This window comes from Nyctereutes procyonoides, unplaced genomic scaffold (genome assembly GCF_905146905.1).
Source record: "Nyctereutes procyonoides isolate TBG_1078 unplaced genomic scaffold, NYPRO_anot_genome, whole genome shotgun sequence".
Classification (NCBI taxonomy): Eukaryota; Metazoa; Chordata; class Mammalia; order Carnivora; family Canidae; genus Nyctereutes; species Nyctereutes procyonoides.
This window is the reverse complement of record NW_026575140.1, coordinates 74261964-74282163: the sequence shown is the minus strand read 5'-3', so window position 1 is coordinate 74282163 and position 20200 is coordinate 74261964. Positions and strand designations below refer to the sequence as shown.

The 20200-nt window shown below is 41.1% G+C and overlaps 1 protein-coding gene across 1 annotated transcript in view; it reads right to left on the bottom strand.

Annotated features, from left to right (window-relative positions):
- Positions 1–2047: 2047 nt before the first annotated feature.
- The window catches only part of UBE4A (ubiquitination factor E4A), a 37879-nt gene continuing 19726 nt past the window's right edge, over positions 2048–20200 (bottom strand). The window contains exons 12-20 of the mRNA XM_055305383.1: positions 18803–18935; positions 17605–17792; positions 14847–14947; positions 14619–14732; positions 12960–13134; positions 8680–8860; positions 8071–8218; positions 6249–6406; positions 2048–5065 (exon numbers count right to left, since the gene is read on the bottom strand). Of these exons, the coding sequence (XP_055161358.1) occupies positions 4939–5065; positions 6249–6406; positions 8071–8218; positions 8680–8860; positions 12960–13134; positions 14619–14732; positions 14847–14947; positions 17605–17792; positions 18803–18935 (1325 nt within the window). The 3' untranslated portion in view covers positions 2048–4938. The remainder of the gene's footprint in view (positions 5066–6248; positions 6407–8070; positions 8219–8679; positions 8861–12959; positions 13135–14618; positions 14733–14846; positions 14948–17604; positions 17793–18802; positions 18936–20200) is intronic.

Here is a 20200-nt window from a genome sequence, read left to right as displayed (position 1 = left end):
AAGGGCGGGCTCCCTCTCTCCGCGCCGGTCCAAGGTGTTTAGGCGTTCTGCGATCTGTCCGGAATCTAGCCGGTCCGATTATTTTCTTCCGTCGCAGAGGACAATGTGGGCGTGAACAGGCGAGGCCGGAGAGCACGCGGAGGGCGGCGGGCTTCGGCGGGGACACAGGCATTTCTTGGGGCAGCCGCCGTCCGAGGCCCGGAAGGCCGGCGGGCGGAGGACGGGCGCATGCGCCGTGAGCTACCCGTGCTGGCCGCGGCGCCCACCTGCGCCCTTGTCCCAGGTGCGGCCGGCGAGGAAGTTAGGGAGGGGAAGGCGTCTCTAGGGCTTCCCTAGGCCAGGACGGTCGTCTTATAACGGCAGACAGGGGCCTCGGCCAAACACGGAAAGTAATGGCCAGAGCAGGCGCCACATCACCTGTCATCCGATCCAGTCCTTTGTTTTTCTTTAGCTGATTTTCCTTAATCCCCATCTCCGCCCCCCGCATCTTGAATCGGGGCTGGGAGTCCAGTTCCCCTAATTACCTAGTGAGTCGCAGGGAACTATGCAGATGGGAGCAACGAAACATTTACCGAGGGTCTCCAGTATTCCAGGCATTTTGGAATTTAAAGGAAGCCTGTAGAGTGGTGTCAGGCAGCGTCCCCCATTTAAGACTGGGATTGGTAAACGGCCACACAGCTAGTGAGTGGCAGAGTTGGGATCTGAAGAGGTTGCAGTGTAAACAGGAGAGGGGGCCTTAGTATGGGAGTAGGAGTGGTGGTGGTGATCTGGGAAGATTGCTAGAGATTAAGGTGATGTAGAACACAACAGCTCTGTACTACAGGGTCGAAACTTTATAGTTTAATAGGAGTGGAAGAAAAGATTTATGTAGGAAGTGGCATTCGATGCAAGAAACATAAGTAATGTATCCTGGAGAAGCATGAGCAGATCTGATTGATGGAATGGTCAGGTGGAAGGAAAAATTAGGGGTGATATCCAGGAGCCAAGAGCATCATTTCAATGAAGGAGTGATTCAGCTGCCTAGTATTCCAGAGAAGTCAAATTAAGGTTGGGAAAGATAATTCACCAATATGGAAAATATTAGCTAGAGCATTTTCAGAAAATTAGGATAGAAGCCAGAGTACGTATGTCTATAAGGAATGTGAGTCAGAAAACCAGGTAAGGGGGCACTGGGCGGCTCAGTCCTTAGGCCTCAGACTCTTGATTTCTGCTCAGGTCATGATATCAGGGTGTGAGATCTAGCCCCAAGTTGGGCTCCACTTGGGCATGGAGCCTACTTAAGATTCTTTCCTTCTCCCTCTGTCCTTCCTCTCCCCCCATATAAAACCAAGTAACGCTGTGGAACTTAAGGTGGAAACTGAAGATAGAGAAGGGGGATTACTAAGATTATCTGAAGAGACAAGAAAGAAAACGGTGGGGATTAGCCCTGGAACCGTGGGGCCTGGTTCATGGATGGGATGATGGGAGAGAAGTTTGAAAGTGAAAATTCTGAGGACTCTATCTTTCCAGTTAAGAGGAAGTCAAGATCTTCAGTGAAGGCAAACTGGGAGGGTTGGAAAGATTGGTGGAAAAATGTTAAAAGTTTGGTTTGGTGTTGAATTTCTGGACACAGAAGGGTTGTTGGGCACTGTTAGCAACCACAGATTTGTGGTCATAGTACTCTAAAGATTATGTCATTTTTCTCCCAACAGTAGTCTGTAGCTTGGATACTGGAACAGAGGGGAGTGACTGGGCCCATCTAGACTGAGGTCTTACAGCGCAGGGGTAAGACAGGGAACACGATAATGATTAAAATGAAAGACCTGGGGTTTAGGCCAGATAAAGAAAAGTGGAGCCAGAAGTGAACTGATTAGGAAAAAACATGTCCTAAGACTCATCTGGGTAACTCCAGGGTCCAGAAGCCTGGTAAGGGAGGTTAGCTCAGCTGGGTGACCCGTGTTTGATGTCACCTTAGAGAAGTAAAGGTCAGAGTTCCCTAAAATTTCAGAGGGATTTCTGAAACTGCCACTAGCTTTTCATACTGTAATGAAGGAAGTGATAACAAAGGTTGTAAGTCAGGTGTTCATTTATTAAATACAAGCTTTGAACAAACACCCCCAGGCAAGTTTGACAAGAAGTAACCTTCCTGGAATGTTTCAAAATACAGTTATGGTTGATCAAATTTTATTTCAACCAACCTTTTTGTTGTTTTATTTTTTATTTATTTATTTTTTGTGTTTAGGTTTTCCTGTGTAGCAGTTAGAGCATGTGCATTATTTCCTCACATGACATCAACAGTGCAGCATCAGCCTCTCTGGCTTGTAAAGGCACCCAGTAGACTTATGCTCTGGGCAATGGCTGCTTAGCAACCAGCATCAAATAAAGTAATGAAGCTTTTGTAGATTGTGATACCAAACAGCAACTGGCACTTTCACCTGCACCATTAAAAAACCTTTAAAGTTTGTTTTTACATATCCATTACAAACTATATTAAAAAAAACAAACACAAACCAAGATTGCTTGATAAAGCCTACTTAAATAATTTTCCAAGTTTAGTTATTACCCTCTTGGTAAGCAGTACCAGAGCTGATAAAGAGTCTTCATTTTCCTATCATACTCCAGTAAAGCCAACACATAAAACTAGGTAGATCAGAAAGTCTCTAATAGATTTAGAGCTGTTTCTGAGTTCCAGACAACAAAACATCTCTTTAAGCTTCCAAGCGCATATATACACCATGGTGTTCACCAAGATGATAATTTTTTAGTCTCATTTTTGGGATGTTCTTAAATTACTTCAAGGAAAGAAAAAAAGGCACAGAGGACACTTGGTTTTCTTACCAACAGTGACCTTAAGCTATACACTTGCCTTTCTGATGAGTTTAAAGATACTCAGCAGCATTAATGGTGCCGTAGTCATTCATAAAAAGTTTCAGGAAGAGACTTCAAGAAAAAGAAATAAAAGCTTGCTAGAAAAGGCTTACAACCTGAAGACCACAGAAGTAGAATACAGACACAGATACAAGAGGCAGCATAGAGGTTGTTAACTAGAAAGCTGCTGGAAACAGCTGCCTTCTGAGGTTTTGTGCCCATTTTCCCTCCAATTTTCTCCTATAAAACTCTGGTCTTTCCCCCGCTTAAAAAAAAAAAAAAAAAAAAGAAAACATCCTATTACACTGGGTTTGGAAGATAACTGCAAGTAGACAGAAGCTTATTTTATACACAGTTCATTCGCAGACAAGTAAAGGAGGATAATAAATAGGAAATGAAGCTCATTTGAAGAAAAGGAACAAATCCTGTTAACCCAAGCCTTAAAGGCCCAACTTGCACACTGAATTAATATCTTACATTCTAGCTTTTCCAAGAGTCCTGGACTCCTTTTTTTATTTCTAAGCACATCAATAGGCAACATCTACTTTACACCTCATGTGGGATGCCCTCGGACGTGAGGTTTTTCCAAGTAATGACATTGAAAGCACATTAAGGACTGCGTAGAGCAAATCGTGTTGGAATATCATAAAACTACCATCTGATTTGAAGAGTCCATGGTTAAAAAGGAAAGTGACCCCTGTTTCTGGCTATCACTTTTCTTGTCACTTATGGTATCTTCAGGCTTACAGGGACAGTGACATGGTCCACAGGGGAATGTGCCTCACTTGGCATGTTACCCTCCGCAACGGAGTATCAGGGAGCACAAGCTCAATTTGCAAAAGTGGGGCCCATCCACCTACTAACTACACGGAGCTGTGTGGATATTTAAAACGGCTGTAGACAAGGTTGTGCTCAAATTCCTACTTTGTTAATTGATGACCTAAGGCTGAGTTAGAAGCAGCTCTTGGAAGTTAGGTCACAAGCCCAAACAAACATTAACTATGTACATATTATGGTCTCAGAATTTTCTCTAGATTAAGTGTGTCCATAAACATGGCCACACACTGCATACATCTTACCACGGAAGAGACAATATAAAGTGGTACTCAGTTGACACTAGACCAATATAAAAATGCATGTGGTGTGTATATATATATATATTGAAGTATACTGCCGCTAAGTGTCTTAAAATGACATCTTTCATGGTTCCAATATTTGTTCCCTAACTTTTCCACTCAAGCCTTGTCCTTGTAGCAACAGATTTCCATAAGATAAAGAGGGTCTAACAGCCTCCTTTTTTCTTTCACCTCAGAATTTTCTAAATAAAGTGTCAAAAATTCACATTTGTTCTACCAATCCTGCAAAAAATATTATGGGGCTAACTTTTTTGTGGTGATGACAGCCCCAGGGGAGAGTGTTCATCTTCCATCGGATCTCTGAGTTACAAGGTAACACAAAATTAAGAACTACCAACAGAAACTGCCTAAGATTCCTTTTTAAAAATCGCATCTATTCTATTCGAAAGTCAACTCAAACATCAAGGTATCTCCTTTTGTGTGAAAGGTTATCCTGTTAACAGCAGAACTGTAACAAGAAAAGGGCTGACATCTGGGTCATGAAGACCAGTAAATACCTCAATGATACAGGACCTTCTGATGGTGTAAGTGGTCGCCAGAATATGTGACGTCATATACTTAAAAGCCAGGCTCACCAAAGGTCTCTGGGCAGTTCTTGGCAGAGCAACAGTAGGGTGGCAGGAGGTTTTAGTAGTTGCAGTTAATATAACTTAAGGTAGGAAAAGGAAGCAAAGCAGAAGAGAGAATGAAGGGTACAAATGAACGATCATTTCTAAACTTGGTGCTGCTATAATCAGCGTAATTTCCTGCAAGCCAGGAAAGCACTGTAAAGTTCTTAGGAATAAATCTAAATTGTCATAATTTCAGCAAGAGCAGTTCTCTAATTTAGTGAAAAAAAAAAAAAAAAGAAAAGAAAAGAAAGGAAAAGGAATAAAACCAAGGAGAGAGAAACCACAAACAATTGTTTATCTACACTCTGGGGTTGGTTGTTTTTGGTTTGTTTGGTTCACAGTATTTATTCAAGTTGCTCCTTTTGTTGTTTCCTCTCTGCGAGCCATCGTTGGATTTTTTCTTTTAGTTCTGTGTTTGGCCGGATCTGGTCCATGGTGAGGGGACTACGGTTAAAGGGGTCGGTTTGGTCACTGGGACAAAGAGAGAAAAGGGAAAAGGGTTATTTCTGTAAGTTCTAACACCCGAAGCCCAAGCTAGAAGTGCAGGCGTGTCTCCCTCTAAGATGGAAGCCAGATGCCCTGTACATCTGTGTCAGGCGCTGACCTGAGGTTAGTGAGAATGAGACGAGAAAAGAGTGATTCATGGGGTTTCTGGGATTTCTGCAGATGACTTAGCTACTCGGTCTCTCTGCTTCTTAACAACCTTTATTTCAACACTGCTGTTCAGATCATACTTGATTTGATTTTCCTCAGGTAGAGAGTCTGGACACTCATGTCAGCACACAGAGCCACTTGTGGTTCCAGTGACAGGCTCTCAAGATAGTCGAAGGTGTTAGGGCATAAAACCTTGTAGATTGACACCTGATTTTGTTAGCTAATCACAACACACATAAATGCAGATTACGGTTCTCTGAAGGTTTATAATATACTTTAAGGGGTTATATATCTTTTCTGTCTATATCCTGAGGCCACAATAAAATAGATATTTTCACTGACACTTTGGAAAAGACATCCACCTACTATAGTATTTATGCATATAGTGAATGCTTAAATACCAAACACCTCAAAGTCAAAAATCCTCTTTTGCAATGTTTAAAAAACAGTATTTCCTTAAATTTGGATCAACTTATATAATTTAATTTTAAATAGAAAAAGTTTCTCAGTACCTACTTCTATCTAATGCAGCAGGTACCACTTGCAGGTTGGGTGAAACTTATGGCCACCATGGCTGAGTACAACAGCAGCAGCAGAAGCTGGGTTAACCTAAATATGATGGCTATAGCATAAAACTTGACTTACACCAAACAAAACAAACTTGTCATTTATATTTTTACAACTTAAATACAATTAAAGCGAGTTCAAGTCAACTTTTACTTCAGGTTGACATAATTTATGACATATGCTGATAGAAATTATTTCCTCAAGGAAGAGATAAGGCTGGAGCCAGCATTTCTCAAGAGTGTCCTGTTTTGGATGTTTAAATCGTTAACAATCAAGTGATATACCTCTACTGAAATGCCTCCCCAACTCATTAACAAATCAGCAATATGGAGCACCTACTGGGTACACAGTAATGTATTGGGAAACTGGGAAAAAAGGACAGCAAACAGATGTGTATCTGTTGTCTTGAGGCTGCTCTTTAGGGCTAGCGTACCTGAGCAAATGTCTGGCAATGGTGGATCTATCCACAGTGACTCTGGAGGATGGCAGTACCACAGGGTCGGACATGAGTGTGCTCATGATGGGATCCAGGAACTCATCACAGGCATCTGCATAAGTTTCCTCCTCCTGTTGCTGGAGGTCTGCTAGAGACTACGCACAAACACCTAGTTGTTAGGGTGAATTCACAGAGCAGCGGATTCAAAATACTCGGTGACTACGATCTTTTTATATTTTATTATTTATTTTATTATTTTATTATTTATTTTATTTTATTTATTTCATTTCATTTCATTTTTTAGTGACTACGATCTTAAAGCGTCACTGAGAACCCTTTACAGAGAGAGAAGGACAATTCTCAGCTTTATTTTCTAAACAAGCGAAGAAGGATATTTTATTATTATTTTTTAATTTAAAAAATATTTATTTATTCATGAGGGACACAGGGAGAGAGAGAGAGAGAGAGAGGCAGAGACACAGGCAGAGGGAGAAGCAGGCTCCATGCAGGGAGCCAGACGCGGGACCCGATCCTGGGTCTCCAGGATCACGCCCCGGGCCGAAGGTGGCGCTAAACCACTGAGCCACCCGGGCTGCCCCAAGAAGGATATTTTAAAAGTGAGTTTAGTATTCAACCCCAACTCCCAAGCTTCAGGTTGGCTCAGCTGCTAGAGTCATGACTAGAGATGGGTTTAAGTGTTAACAAAAAAAGAGAGACACATCCTATATAAGGTGTTTCTGGCAGCCATCCTACTGTAAATATCATCATTGAAAAGGAGATAGTGGTAGGAAGGTTATTTGCAGAATCACTCATGCAGTCGGTGTATGAAAAGCAGCTTCTGGTTTTAAGTACAAACAGGTATAAGGGGAGTTTAAAAGTAGTTTCAACATTTTGTTCTTTTCATGACTCTAGTTCCTTGGGGACCCCTCTGGCTAAGCTCTAAGCAATATGGAGCCCAACTCTATAAATAAGTGGTCCAATGAAGGAAACATGGATGTCAACAAGGAAAGTTTTCTTTTTTCTTTTCTTTAAATAAGCAAGGTTTTCTATTAGGCTGTGCCATGATTTTTCCTTCTTCGTAACGAATGGAGCGCTGTCAAACTTCAACCAAAAGGACTGGCTGAATATAAGAGAGTATTTTCATCTATAAAATGTAGGGTTATTCCCATATAAGCCAACTACTAACTATAGATATAACAAATGGAGGTTTTCCTAGAAAGTGTCCACAAAGTCTATACACTCTTCTCTTCTAGTAGAAGCTTATTTTTATTTTTTTTTAAGATTTGTTTATTCATGAGACACACACACACACACACACACACACACAGAGAGACAGAGAGAGGCAGAGGCACAGGCAGAGGGAGAAGCAGGCTCCATGCAGGGAGCCCGATGCGGGACTCGATCCCAGGTCCCCAGGATCACACCCTGGGCCAAAGGCAGGTGCTAAACCGCTGAGCCACCTGGGCTTGCCCTAGTAGAAGCTTCTTAAATCAATTTTCTGTTCTTCCCTCATGTCGAGAAGAGAATAAGGATATGGTAGTGATGACGTGATATGACACGGTGATGTATGGAATTCCTGAATTACTACACTGCATACCTGAAGCTAGCACTGTATGTTAACTAACTAAAGTTAAAATAAGAACATTTTTTTTTTTTAATGTAGGTCTAGTTATTCATGGACCAGGAAGAATCCTGTTTATATCTTCTCAAGGCCATAAATACCCTTTTACCCCTTGAAATAGGAGAACCAGCACAACAGTTAGTTAACACAGTGATTTCTATTGAATATGTTAATAAACAGATTCCTCCTCCTCCTCACCTTGATTCTCTCTGCCAAGTTGCTGAAAGCCACAATCATATTCCCGGGCTTATTTATTTTCTTCAGGACTCGGACTGTCTGTGCAAAGAGAGTTGGGGAATAGGAACGTCCGTCCTTGGGCACCGTGGCACAGAAGTTCTCCTCGTCCCTGGAATGTCAGCATCAGAAAGACACTGAACATCAGAGGGTAGGTCAGTGAGGGAGACAACAGCTGGGTTGAGGAACAAGATTCCCTATCACTTACATGCCATCAATGTTCTTTTCATATAGAGAGGTTTCTTCTAATTTTTAGGAAGGAAGTCTATAAAGTATCCTGTCACCTTAAAAGAGTACTGCTTCTTCAAACACTGGTTACCAGTAGTAAAGTTTATCTTCACACAAAGGCAGAATGTTGAAAATTCTAAACAGCCTCCCGTAGGTCATACAAAATTTCATTATGAAAACTATATATTTTACTATTATTAAAACTACATATTTTAAAATTCCTTCAACCAACCAGAAATAAACCATTTCTCCTCTATTTCTACATAATTACCAGTTATTCCATTATCAAAACCCCAAATTAGAAATCAGCATGCCCTCTGGCCTGCCCAATTAAATCTCAGGTACCCAAGGTTTAAGTAGATTGTGCAGATATCTGATACGAGCTGCTGGGGCTTGAAGTCAAATTCACTGAAGTCCTTGACTTTTAAGGCCCCCATCTTGGGGCCAACCAGGTGCTGCAGGAAGTAGTTCAACATGGAGATGATGCGCTCAGCCAGGAAAGGATGCACAAAAAGTGATTTGATCTCTAGAAAAAAAGGAAGTCTGTGAAAACTCAATCCATAAGCCATCTTTTACTTATTATGTCTTAGAGTTTCACTTGGACACCTCTGGGGAATACTTAAAAATTATGTAATACATTTTCATTGCAGGAATGTTAGAAAACGTTGGTGAGCAAAAACAAAATATAGAACTACCACCCAGAAATAAACACTGTTAGCATTTTGCAAATACATCCTTATAGCTTTTTTTTTTTTTAAATATTTTATTTATTTATTCACGAGAGACACAGGCAGAGGGAGAAGCAGGCTCCCTCCTGGGAGCCCAACGCCATACTCAACACAGACTCTGGGATCATGACCTGAGCCAAAGGCAGATATAGATGCTCAACCACTGAGCCACCCAGGCATCCCACATCCTTCTAGCTTTTGTCCATATTTACAAACATATACATTTTTACAACAAAATGATGATCATGTATACATATTCTGTAACTTACTTTTTCATTAACTGTACCATAAATATCTCACCATTTTGGTAAATATATGTCCTTGTGTTGTCCAACATGGTAGCCACTGGCTGGCCCCACATATCTATTTAAATTAATTTAAAAATTCAGTTCCTCAGTCACAGTGACCTCACATCTCAAGTGTTCAACAGCCACACGTGGCTAGTATCTACATTATGAGTCCAGATTTATACAGCATTTCCATCAGAGAAAGTTCTAAAGGACAGCAGTGATTTGCACTCTTTTTAATGGCCACATAACCTTCCAATGTTGTGACTGCATCTGAAGTTATTTATTTATTAAAGATTTCATTTCTTTGAGAGAGAGTAAGAGAGAGAAAGAAAGCATGAGCAGGGGGAGGGGCAAAGGGAGAAGCAGACTCCCCTTTGAGCAGGGAGCCCGATGTAGAGCTTGACCCCAGGACCCAGGTATCATGACCTGAGCAAAGGCAGATACTTAACCCACTGAGCCACCCAGGCGCCCCTGAAGTTATTTATTTATCTTTATTGCTGGATGTTATTTTTACTGCTGGACATTCTATTATAAACATTTCATATCTATCTATTAAAAAAAAAGATTTTAAGTAATCTCCACAGCCTGCAAGGAGGCTTGAACTCACAATCCTGAGACTGAGTTGCATGCTCCAGTGGCTGAGTCAGGCAGGTGCCCCAGCATTTCACTTTATTAACTTCATTGTGTACATACTTTCTAGATTTATTATTCCCTTATAATGAATTCATAAGGAATTGCTAGGGCACAGGACTCAAACTCCAAAAATTAAAAAAATACATGAACACACGCCGGGTTTGGGCAGCCTGGGTGGCTCAGTGGTTTAGCGCCGCCTTCAGCCCAGGGCGTGATCCTGGAGACCCCAGATCAAGTCCCACGTCGGGCTCCCTGCATGGGGTCTGCTTTTCCCTCTGCCTGTGTCTCTGCCTCTCTTTCTCTCTCTCTCTCTCTCTCTGTCTCATGAATAAATAAATAAAATCTTAAAAACAACAACAACAACAATACACACACACATGCTGGGTTTTAATAAGCCAAAAAGTATGATCAGGAGGCTTACTTCATACTACTGGTTCTTGATCTTTTAGTTTTAGCCACTCTACTGGCTTCACTACTGAGGAGTTTAGCTTTTACTTCCCGTCCTTCTCTCCTAAATACGAGTCCCAGTATATAACCACATCTTTGGTTAAATAATTTAGTTTATGTCATGAAGATTATATAAGTATCATTCACAGCACAACCACAGTGTTCTAATGATTACATATATAAAGTTATATACTTTTTTAAAAAAAAGATTTACCTATTTGGGGGGGTGCGTGTGAGTGGAGGGGGAGGAGCAGAGTCAGAAACTCTTCAAGCAGACTCCCCACTGAGCATGGAGCCCAAAGTGGGGCTCCATCCCAGGACTCTGAGATCATGATCTGAGCTGAAACCAAAAGCTGGATGGACACTCAACTGACTGAACCACCCAAACACCCCGGTAATATATATGTTTTAATCTAACTTTTAAAAAATGTTTATTTTCAGAGTACCAATCACTAAATCTTTCTAAACTCTCCACCAGAAATGTAAAACTCTCGATAGGATAATTTCTAGCAGTTCTGTATTTTTTGGAAATGCTCCTTCTGGAAGCTCCCATCTGTCACTCCAATCTGGACTCCTTGCTCTATAAGCCTGCTGCGTGGTGGTCACACAAGCTCCTTTTACCACCATCCTGGACACTTTCTTTGTCTCTCTCTTATGGGATTCCACTTTCTTCCTGTAGATTTACCCTTTCACTTTGATGGAGAATATCTTTTTGTAGCTTCTCAAGAAATGGTACACTGGAAGTAAATCTGATACCTTCACCCCTGAAAATGTCCTTACATTTGGCTGGCTATAGTTTTCTGGGCTGAAAAACCATTTTCCGTGAGATGCATGCTCTGGTTTCCAATGCCAATGTTGTGAAAATCAAAGACATTTTATACTTTATACATTTTATATTGTACATGACCTGACTTTTCTCTGGAATCCTTTAGGATCTTCTCTTACCTTGATTTCCTGAAATGTCACAATGTCACCTTAGTGTGAGAATTTAAAAAGTCCATGTGGTCAGCCCACTGTGGCCCTTTTTGGAAGCTTTTAGTCTTTGGGGATTTTTAATATTATTTGATAATTTCCTCTTCTCCATTTTTCTCTTTTGAGACTTTCTGGATTGATCCTTTATTTTACCCTTTCCATTCTAATTTCCATTTCTCTTCTTTCTGTTCTACTTTCATGCAAGAGCTCCTTAATTTGATTTTCTAACTCTTTTACTGGCAAATAGAAATTACTTAAGTTATATATTTTCAATATCCAAGACCTCTTTCTTGTTTTTTTAAGTAATACTTCTTATTGCCTCTTGTTCTATGTCTATGCCTTCTCTTGTTCCTCTGAGATTATAAAGTTTTTTTTAAAGTTTTCATCAGGGGATGCCTAGGTGACTCAGCAGTTGAGCATCTGCCTCTGGCTCAGGGCATGATTCCAGGGGTCCGGGATCGAGTCCTACATCAGGCTTCTTGCACGGAGCCTGCTTATCCCTCTGCCTGTGTCTCTGCCTCTCCCTACCCCCCTGTGTCTCTCATGAATAAATAAATAAAATCTTAAAAAAGAAATAAAGTTTTCATCAGATACCTGTGTTTCATGTTGGAGGATTTCCTCAAATGTCTGGTGATCCTTGGTAATCATTTCATATGTTATCAATATAAAATTATTAATGAAATATTTTACATTAAAAAAATACTAAGTCTTGAGGCGTGTATTTTTTTTTAAATTTTTTTCTTTAAAGATTTTATTTATTTATTCATAGAGACACACACAGAGAGAGAGGCAGAGACACAGGCAGAGGGAGAAGCAGGCATCATACAGAGAGCCTGACGCGGGACTCGATCCAGGGTCCCCAGGATCATGCCCTGGGCCGCAGGTGGCGCCAAACCGCTGCGCCACCGGGGCTGCCCTTGAGGCATGTATTTTATACTTTTAGCATGTCTCAATTCAGACCGGTCACATTTAAAATGCTTGAGAGCCACATGTGGCAAGTGCTACTGAATTGGACACTAGGGACACTAGCTTTTTTTTTTTTTTTGGACACTAGTTCTAGAGGGAGCGGAGATAAATATTTTTGTTTGATTTACCACATTTAACCAGAGTTTAAGAATATTTCTTAGGTTAACATACACACATACTCCCCCAGATATATTTATATGGCCAATTTATTCTCAAGAAAAATTATAGCAACATAAGCTTCCTGGTAGCCGTGTGAGGGAGAACATGCCCCTGTCAACAATGGCTGCTGCTCCTTTTTTTTTAAGTAGGTTCCATGCCCAATATGGAGCCCAAAGTGGAGCTTGAACTCATGACCCTGAAATCAAGACCCGAGCTGTGATAAAGAGTTGGATGCTTAACCAACCGAGGTACCTAGGTACCCTGGGCATCATCCTTCTTGAAGTTTTTCTGGGGATTCATTTCCCTGTCAGATTGTGTCTGAGATACTATTGCCAGAGCCTGAATTCTTAGTTTCAGCTGGATTGATCCCTCAAATGAAGGAGATCTTGACCACTAGATTTTTTGGGGACATAGTGCTTTGTGTCCTTACCTGATGTCAGAAAGGCAAGGGTACCAATTGTTTCATTGGACATGATGTTATGGAAACGTGCCAGCTGTCCAAACATCTGTAGGCCAGCCTCCTTCTCTCGGCGGGCTTCTGGAGTCAGACTATCCCATTCACCTCGGTCTTTCTCAATCTGTTGAATCTTTATCTTGCTCAAATACTACAGAAACCAGAAGCAAAATGTATCAGATAAGAAAGTGCAGTTGAAGAGAAGATATGTAAGCAGTTCTATTTAAAATCTAGTTTAGTAAGTCAGGAAAACCAGGGACTATGTAAGAAACACAAGCCTTTATTTCTCAGCATAGGGCTGAAAATCCATATAGATTTGTTTTAGCCTGGGTGGAGTTATGGGTAGGTTCCACATGACTATTACAGTCTGTGATCTAGAAAGGAGGATAAATAGTATCATGTGTGAAACCTAGGCAAAAATAACAGACTGAAGTGAAAAAAAAAGGGACAAATCTTTCCCTCAAAAAAACCAACAAAAAAACAAAAACCCACAAAAACCCACAAAAACCCACCAAAAAACAAAACAAAAAAATCCCCCCCAAAACAACAAACCCAAAACAAAACACCAACCCCACAAAAAACAAAAAACCAAACCCAAAACTGCCTATAAAAAAACAAAGCTCTATCAAATATGCAAGATGTCTGGAAGGAGAAGCATAAATATTAAAAACTGTCTACTTCTCATCATTCTTGCAGTCCTATGACAATGCCATCTGGTGTCATTCTTTGTATCACAGAGCTCTTGCTTAGAGGGGTCTGTTTATTACAGGACGTGTTCTTGTTTTCTAAGAAAACCTATCTAAAGTTTTGAAGTACGGGATTATGAAAAAAGCAAGAACTCTTCTCACAAATTAAGTACAAGTTACTGGGGGACTGCTAATCAATATGAAGAGCTTGTGGCTATCCAACAGGCTACCTTCATGACTTCCTTGCCTCATTTCCCTTTGGGACACTGCCTTATCTATCTTTCATTTGTCAGAGATAAGGGAAGTTTTTAATAGGAGCAAGAAGCAGCTCCTAAGGGATGATTAAGGATATGATGTACTGAAGCTGCTGAGAGGCACCCAAGTATATACTTTGGGAATCTCATGTTTCAACTATAAAGATTTGGGAGGCTGTGGATAGATGAAGAGTATTGGGGAATGTTTAAATGAAAAAATAACCCAAACTAGAGATTCTGTTTTTCAAGTAGTGGTGCAAAAATCAGAATCTTTCAGGAAGGAGATAAGAATCATTGCCTTAGTGAGTCACTGTTACTGATGGGTTGGGATGGAAAATGGTTGAGTCACTGACCAAACCCAAGGTCCTCTGATTTCTTTCTGTGTTGCTGGCCTGATTAATCCTGCCAATGGACCTCAGTTTAACTTCTTCACCCTTTCTTTTCCACTCTGCCAAAATTTCATCCTAGCTTAGGAGGCTTCAATGACCATCGATCTTGGTCTCTAATGGAACAATACCTATTCAATCTCCGTGAGTTGTAGTATACTACTACCCACAAATTTTGGGGGTCCAAAGTGGTACTATGGGCATATGGATTGCTCCATTATAATTTGAAGGTAAAAAGTATGTACTTATTATTACCTGATGATATAGGGTGAGTTAAATCTTTTCTAGAAATATTTTACTTATTCTTACCTGTATGGCTTCATCCAGGAGGAAGATGGCGTCATTCATTAGCAGGTTAAGAAAACGGAGGAAAAGTGGGGGATTCATGGCTTCTAAATTCTTAGAGGCATAGTCAGCCAAATCCTGTAAGTCCCAGCCCAAGACAAAACCATTTTAAGTACTGAACCACAACTCACTGGGGCTTATCTGAAGTAAAATTCGGACAACTCAGCATGGCTACACCAAAAACTCTCTCACCTTAATGCTCTCTCGATAGGTATCTGTTCCCCACATGTACCTTAGGATGGGATACATGGGACGCCGGTAATTAAACTTCTGTTCAAATTGATGGGGGTCTCCTGAAATAGGGTAAGAGCAAAAACCCAGCAAAGGTGGTGCTACCAGAGAAAGAGTTATGTCTATGTGGAGCCATTTTCTTTTTTTCTGCATGTGCCAAGACTACTGGTAGAATCTGCCCTGGGAGTTTAGAAAGGCCCAGAGTTACAGGCAAGTGTTTACTTATTTCTGTGCTGACAGAACAAGAGGGAAACACACAAAAGATACCTCATGCAGAAAAAGACAAGGAGTTGTTGTTCAATAAGAGCCAGGGGAAACCAATGCTTCCATATCCAAATGTAGAGTACTCATCGGACTTTGAATGAGGCCTCTGAACAGGCCATTGTGGCAGCAGCCATGTGCTGAATGGGTTACTAAGTACCCCCCACATTCTTCATAGATAACATCCCAACTGTGAAATGAATTGGTTCTTAATTACTATGAGAAATCAGGTCAGAGGCTAAAAACCTGAGGCTTGGACTGTTGTGACCTATCAAAGGAATCACTAAAGTTTTGTAGTTTGGGTCATATAAGAAGAGCATGGGATTCAGAGTCAGAAGATCTAGGTTTTCCTTTTGGCTCCACTTAATTCAAGCCTCTTAACATTTTTAAACTTCCACTTCCTTAGAAATAAAATAGGAATTATAATACATTCTCTATCATTTCAACTAAAAGGTTGATATGGTCATATAATAAGATAACTGTAGTTATTTACTGAGTGACTATATATGTATTATAAAGATTTACACGCACTATCGTACAAGTCATCACTTCAATCCATTTTATAGATGAAGACACTAAGGCTCAGAGGTGAGCAAGTGACAAAACCAAAATCCAGATGTGAAAGGCACTCAGTAGAATGTTAAATGTCTCCTTAAGTATTAGTTGTATTTATCACCAGATGGTAGGACAGCTTTTATTTAGGACACTTCTTTTAAAAGAGATCTTAAGGGATCCCTGGGTGGCGCAGCGGTTTGGCGCCTGCCTTTGGCCCAGGGCGCTATCCTGGAGACCCGGGATCGAATCCCACATCAGGCTCCCGGTGCATGGAGCCTGCTTCTCCCTCTGCCTGTGTCTCTGCCTCTCTCTCTCTCTCTCTCTATCATAAATTAAAAAAAAAAAAAATCTAAAAGAGATCTTAAGTAACTGCCTAACATATTGTTTACTGGTTGAGATGGGGTACAGTTTACTCTTGATCTCAGGGTGGTGAGTTTGAGCCCTGCATTGGGGGTAGAGTTTACTTTAAAAAAAAAAAAAGAAAAGAAACAAGAACTGTCCCACTACTCTGCAATTTGAGGCAGATAAAAATCAAGACCTGGGAGGCAGGGGTTGCGTGACTAAGTCTGTTAAGCGTCCGACTCTTGATTTCGGCTTAGGTTATGATCTCAAAGTAGTGAGACTGAGCTCTGCATTGTGCTCCACGTTGGGTGTAGAGCCTGCTTAAGACAGAACATGAAAGACTCCTAACTCTGGGAAACGAACTAGGGGTGGTGGAAGGGGAGGTGGGCAGGGGGTGGGGGTGACTGGGTGACAGGCACTGAGGTGGGCACTTGATGGGATGAGCACTGGGTGATATTCTATATGTTGGCAAATTGAATTCCAATAAAAAATAAATGTATTAAAAAAAAAAAGATTTGCCTCTACCTCTTCCTCTGCCCCTCCCCCCACTAAAAAAAAAAAAAAGACCTAGGTGTAATCAAACCATTTGCTTTTCTTGAGCATAATTAAATCAAGCACACAATTAAATTGGGAAGAGCATGTGTTTTTTCTTTACTATTTTTTTTCTTTACTATTTTTAAAAGGATTTTATTTATTATTTATTTGAGAGAGAGAGCAAGTGCATGAGCAAGAGCACACAAACAGGGTAGGGGAGGGAGAGGGGCAAGGAGACTCCCTGCGAGGGAGCCTGATGTGGGGCTCCATCCCAGGACCCCAGAATCATGACCTGAGCTGAAGGCAGACGCTTAATCAACTGAGCCACCCTGGTGCCCCCTCCCCCATTTTTAAAGACTTTGAGAGAGATTGTGTGTGCACCTGTGCACGTGAGTGCACAGGTAGGGGGAGGGGCAGAAGGAGAGAGAGAAGCAGACTCTCTGCTGAGCATGGAGCCCAACACAGGCCTCCAACCCAGGACCCTGAGATCATGAACTGAGCCAAAGTCAGACGCTTACACCAAGCCACCCAGGGACCCCTTATTTTTCTTTCTTTTTAAAAGATTTATTCATTCATTAAGAGGGAAAGGGAGAGGAAGAATCTCAAGCAGACTCTCCATTGAGTGCAGAGCCCAACATAGGGCTTGGTCCCATGACCCTGAGATCATGAATTGAATTGAAACCAAGAATCAGACACTCAACCAACTAAGCCCACCCAGGTGCGCCCCGTTTTTTTTTTTTTTTTTTTGAGGTGAGAATCAACCCGATTATATCACTTAGTTGTGTGACACAGACAAATTATCTTTTCAAGCATTCATGTCCTTGTATGTACAACAGGGATAATAGAGTAAAACTTGCCAGATGGTGACAAATTATTATTGAAACAATGTAAGAAAAGCACTTAGCATCAATGCAGATACATAACAGATATTCAATAAATAATGGCTGTTGCTATTTTTCTCACATTAAGTACTGATCAAGCTAGGAAACTCCACTAGTATCTGCTTCTCAGTTCTGGATTGCTTTACCTGTAAACTCAATGTCCACAAAAACCTTGATTAGAGCTTCTGCAAGGTGGGGTGCATGAGGAAAGTTGCAGAACACACGTTTCCGGTGGAACACACTGGATACCAAGGGATTTGGGGTCTGATCCAGGTGGGGCATCACTGCTTCCAGCACCTCCGCCAGTTTGGCCCGTAGGTGGGGATTCTTCATCCTGCAAAAAGGGCAGAAAGCAAGCAAAGCAGGTAGAAAACTTAACTCTCAAATTCATGACTGTTTTCTCCACATGAGGAGCCAAAACACTCTATGCTACCGTTGGGAGGAAAAAACAGGATTCTGTAGTTTCAAGTCTGTTAATTTCTGGGGGATAATGCAGGTACATCATTCAACTTTTGAGATCACAACCTACCAAGTATAAGGATGAATACTCAAGTTGCTATGTAATGCTAGCCATTCTATTTATTTTTCTATAATAATCCATTACTGTTTATCCCTGTTTCATTGAGGTTAAACTTGCCTCTCTAAGCTTTCTGAGAGCAAGGGTCAGGATGCAGTTATACTACGTTATTTACGATGTGCACATGTACCTAATAAATACTTATGGACTTATGATTTCTCATTAGGTCTACTCAGCTCAGTGAAGGATTGGCTTCTACCTACTTCTTACTGACATGGCTTAGGGGACTGTGCACCATTCTCTTCATCCAGCAAATCTTCACCCTTGCACACATGGTTTCCTTTGGCCTAGACACCAAAAATACCAGAGAAGCAACTCTATAGGACAGCGGGTATCTTTCTTTGAGAAAAGAAGTAGAAACTATGAATGAGATTAGAAAGCATTTACCTGTGCTTACTGCTCATGCAACTCAGAATGTTAAGGGTAAACTTTGTTAGCATGCATCTGCTAGAACATTAGAACCTGGCTGCCCTAGGTAAGGTTTCTGGCATTAAGGTAACTATTTTAACCAGTCACTAACAGTGGAATTCTTACCAAGTATTCTACATGCAGGTTCAGATTCTCTGTGGGGAAAGTCCTTGGCTTATTATGCCTCTCAAAAGGGGGATTTCTGGCTATCCTTAGGGAAGGTCAGGAGATTCATGAATGTTAACACAACTTCTGAAGGCAAGCCCTTATGATTCAGGCTTGTGTGTTGCTTGGTTTAGAAGTCTTCTGAGTGCTTTGTACCTCTAAATGATGTTAGAGCCTAGCTTTCAACACCTCACCTTTCTATGCTTCCAGTGAAAATCGTGATAAAGTGAAGGACATGTTCCAGGGAGTCTGCTGACGTCTCCAAGATGTCATCGGCAAAGCGGCGTAGAAAAATGAGGAAATCACCCAAGTTATCTGCAAAAAATTCTGAAAAAAACCCAAACAAAACAAACCCCCCCAAAATAAACAAAAACCCCCCTTAAAAAAAACAAACAAACATGCACTGCGATTAAGTGAAACATCTGACTTTCTGTACTAAGCAATATTGAAAATTTTCCCTTCACTCTACCTAACAAAGGTTAAAAAAAAAAATCACAAATGTCTTGTAGGTACTGGGAATGGTGACAAGTTCATAAATGTAGAATCTCCTTTTTTTTGAGTCTCCTTCTAAGGTAAGTCAAAAAAAATTTTTTTTAAAGATTTTATTTATTTATTCATAGGCACAGAGAGAGAGGGGCAGAGACACAGACAGAGGGAGAAGCAGGCTCTATGCAGGGAGCCCGATGTGGGACTCGATCCCGGGTCTCCAGGATCACACTCAAGGCTGCAGGCAGCGCCAAACCGCTGTGCCACCGGAGCTGCCCGGTAAGTCAACTTTTATATTTCTATCCATGTCAATATGAGAATAGCAGAGACACAAAATACTGTTCACATATCAGTGCAACTTAAGAAAGTACACCGATATATACTCTTTTCCACACTCAAGGGTAAATGTGCATTAAATAACCCTTCAAAATGGGCAAAGAATCTTCAACAAAGATGAATACATTAGATGATTCTGGTCATCAGTCTCGAGGATGGTCCTCCAATTGTCTTTGCTTCCTGGTACTCGTGCCCTCATGTGTCCCTCCCTACATTCTTCCAGGGTAGAGGCACATAGAAGCAATGGCATATCATTTCCTTGTTAGGTTATAAAAGCCTAGAGCTTCCCTTTGGTCACGTGGCCTGAAGGAAGCCAACTGCCATATCATGAACAGTACTAAGGAGAGATCTGTATGATCTGGAAAAGAGGCCAGTAAGCAATTGAGATCCAACAACCACATGACCCGGCTTATAAGCAGATCCTCCAGTTTTGGTTGAGTCCTCAGATTCCTGTGGCCCTGACAGCTTGGCTGCACCTTCATGAAAGATCCAGAGGCACAACCATATAGCCAAACCACTCCTGGATTCCTGATCCACAGAAACTATGTGAGACAAAATTTGTTTTAAGGTGCTATGTTTTGGGATGATCTGTTACTTAGCAAAAGATGGCCAATACAATGATCAAGAACATAAAACCTGATTTTGACAGACAATATCTGCCAACTCCTCACCAACATATGTACATACACAATCTCCTTAACCAACAGGAGATGGTAATTTTTTCCTCCTAAGAAACAACACAGGCACAGTCGAACAGATAAATTTAGAAG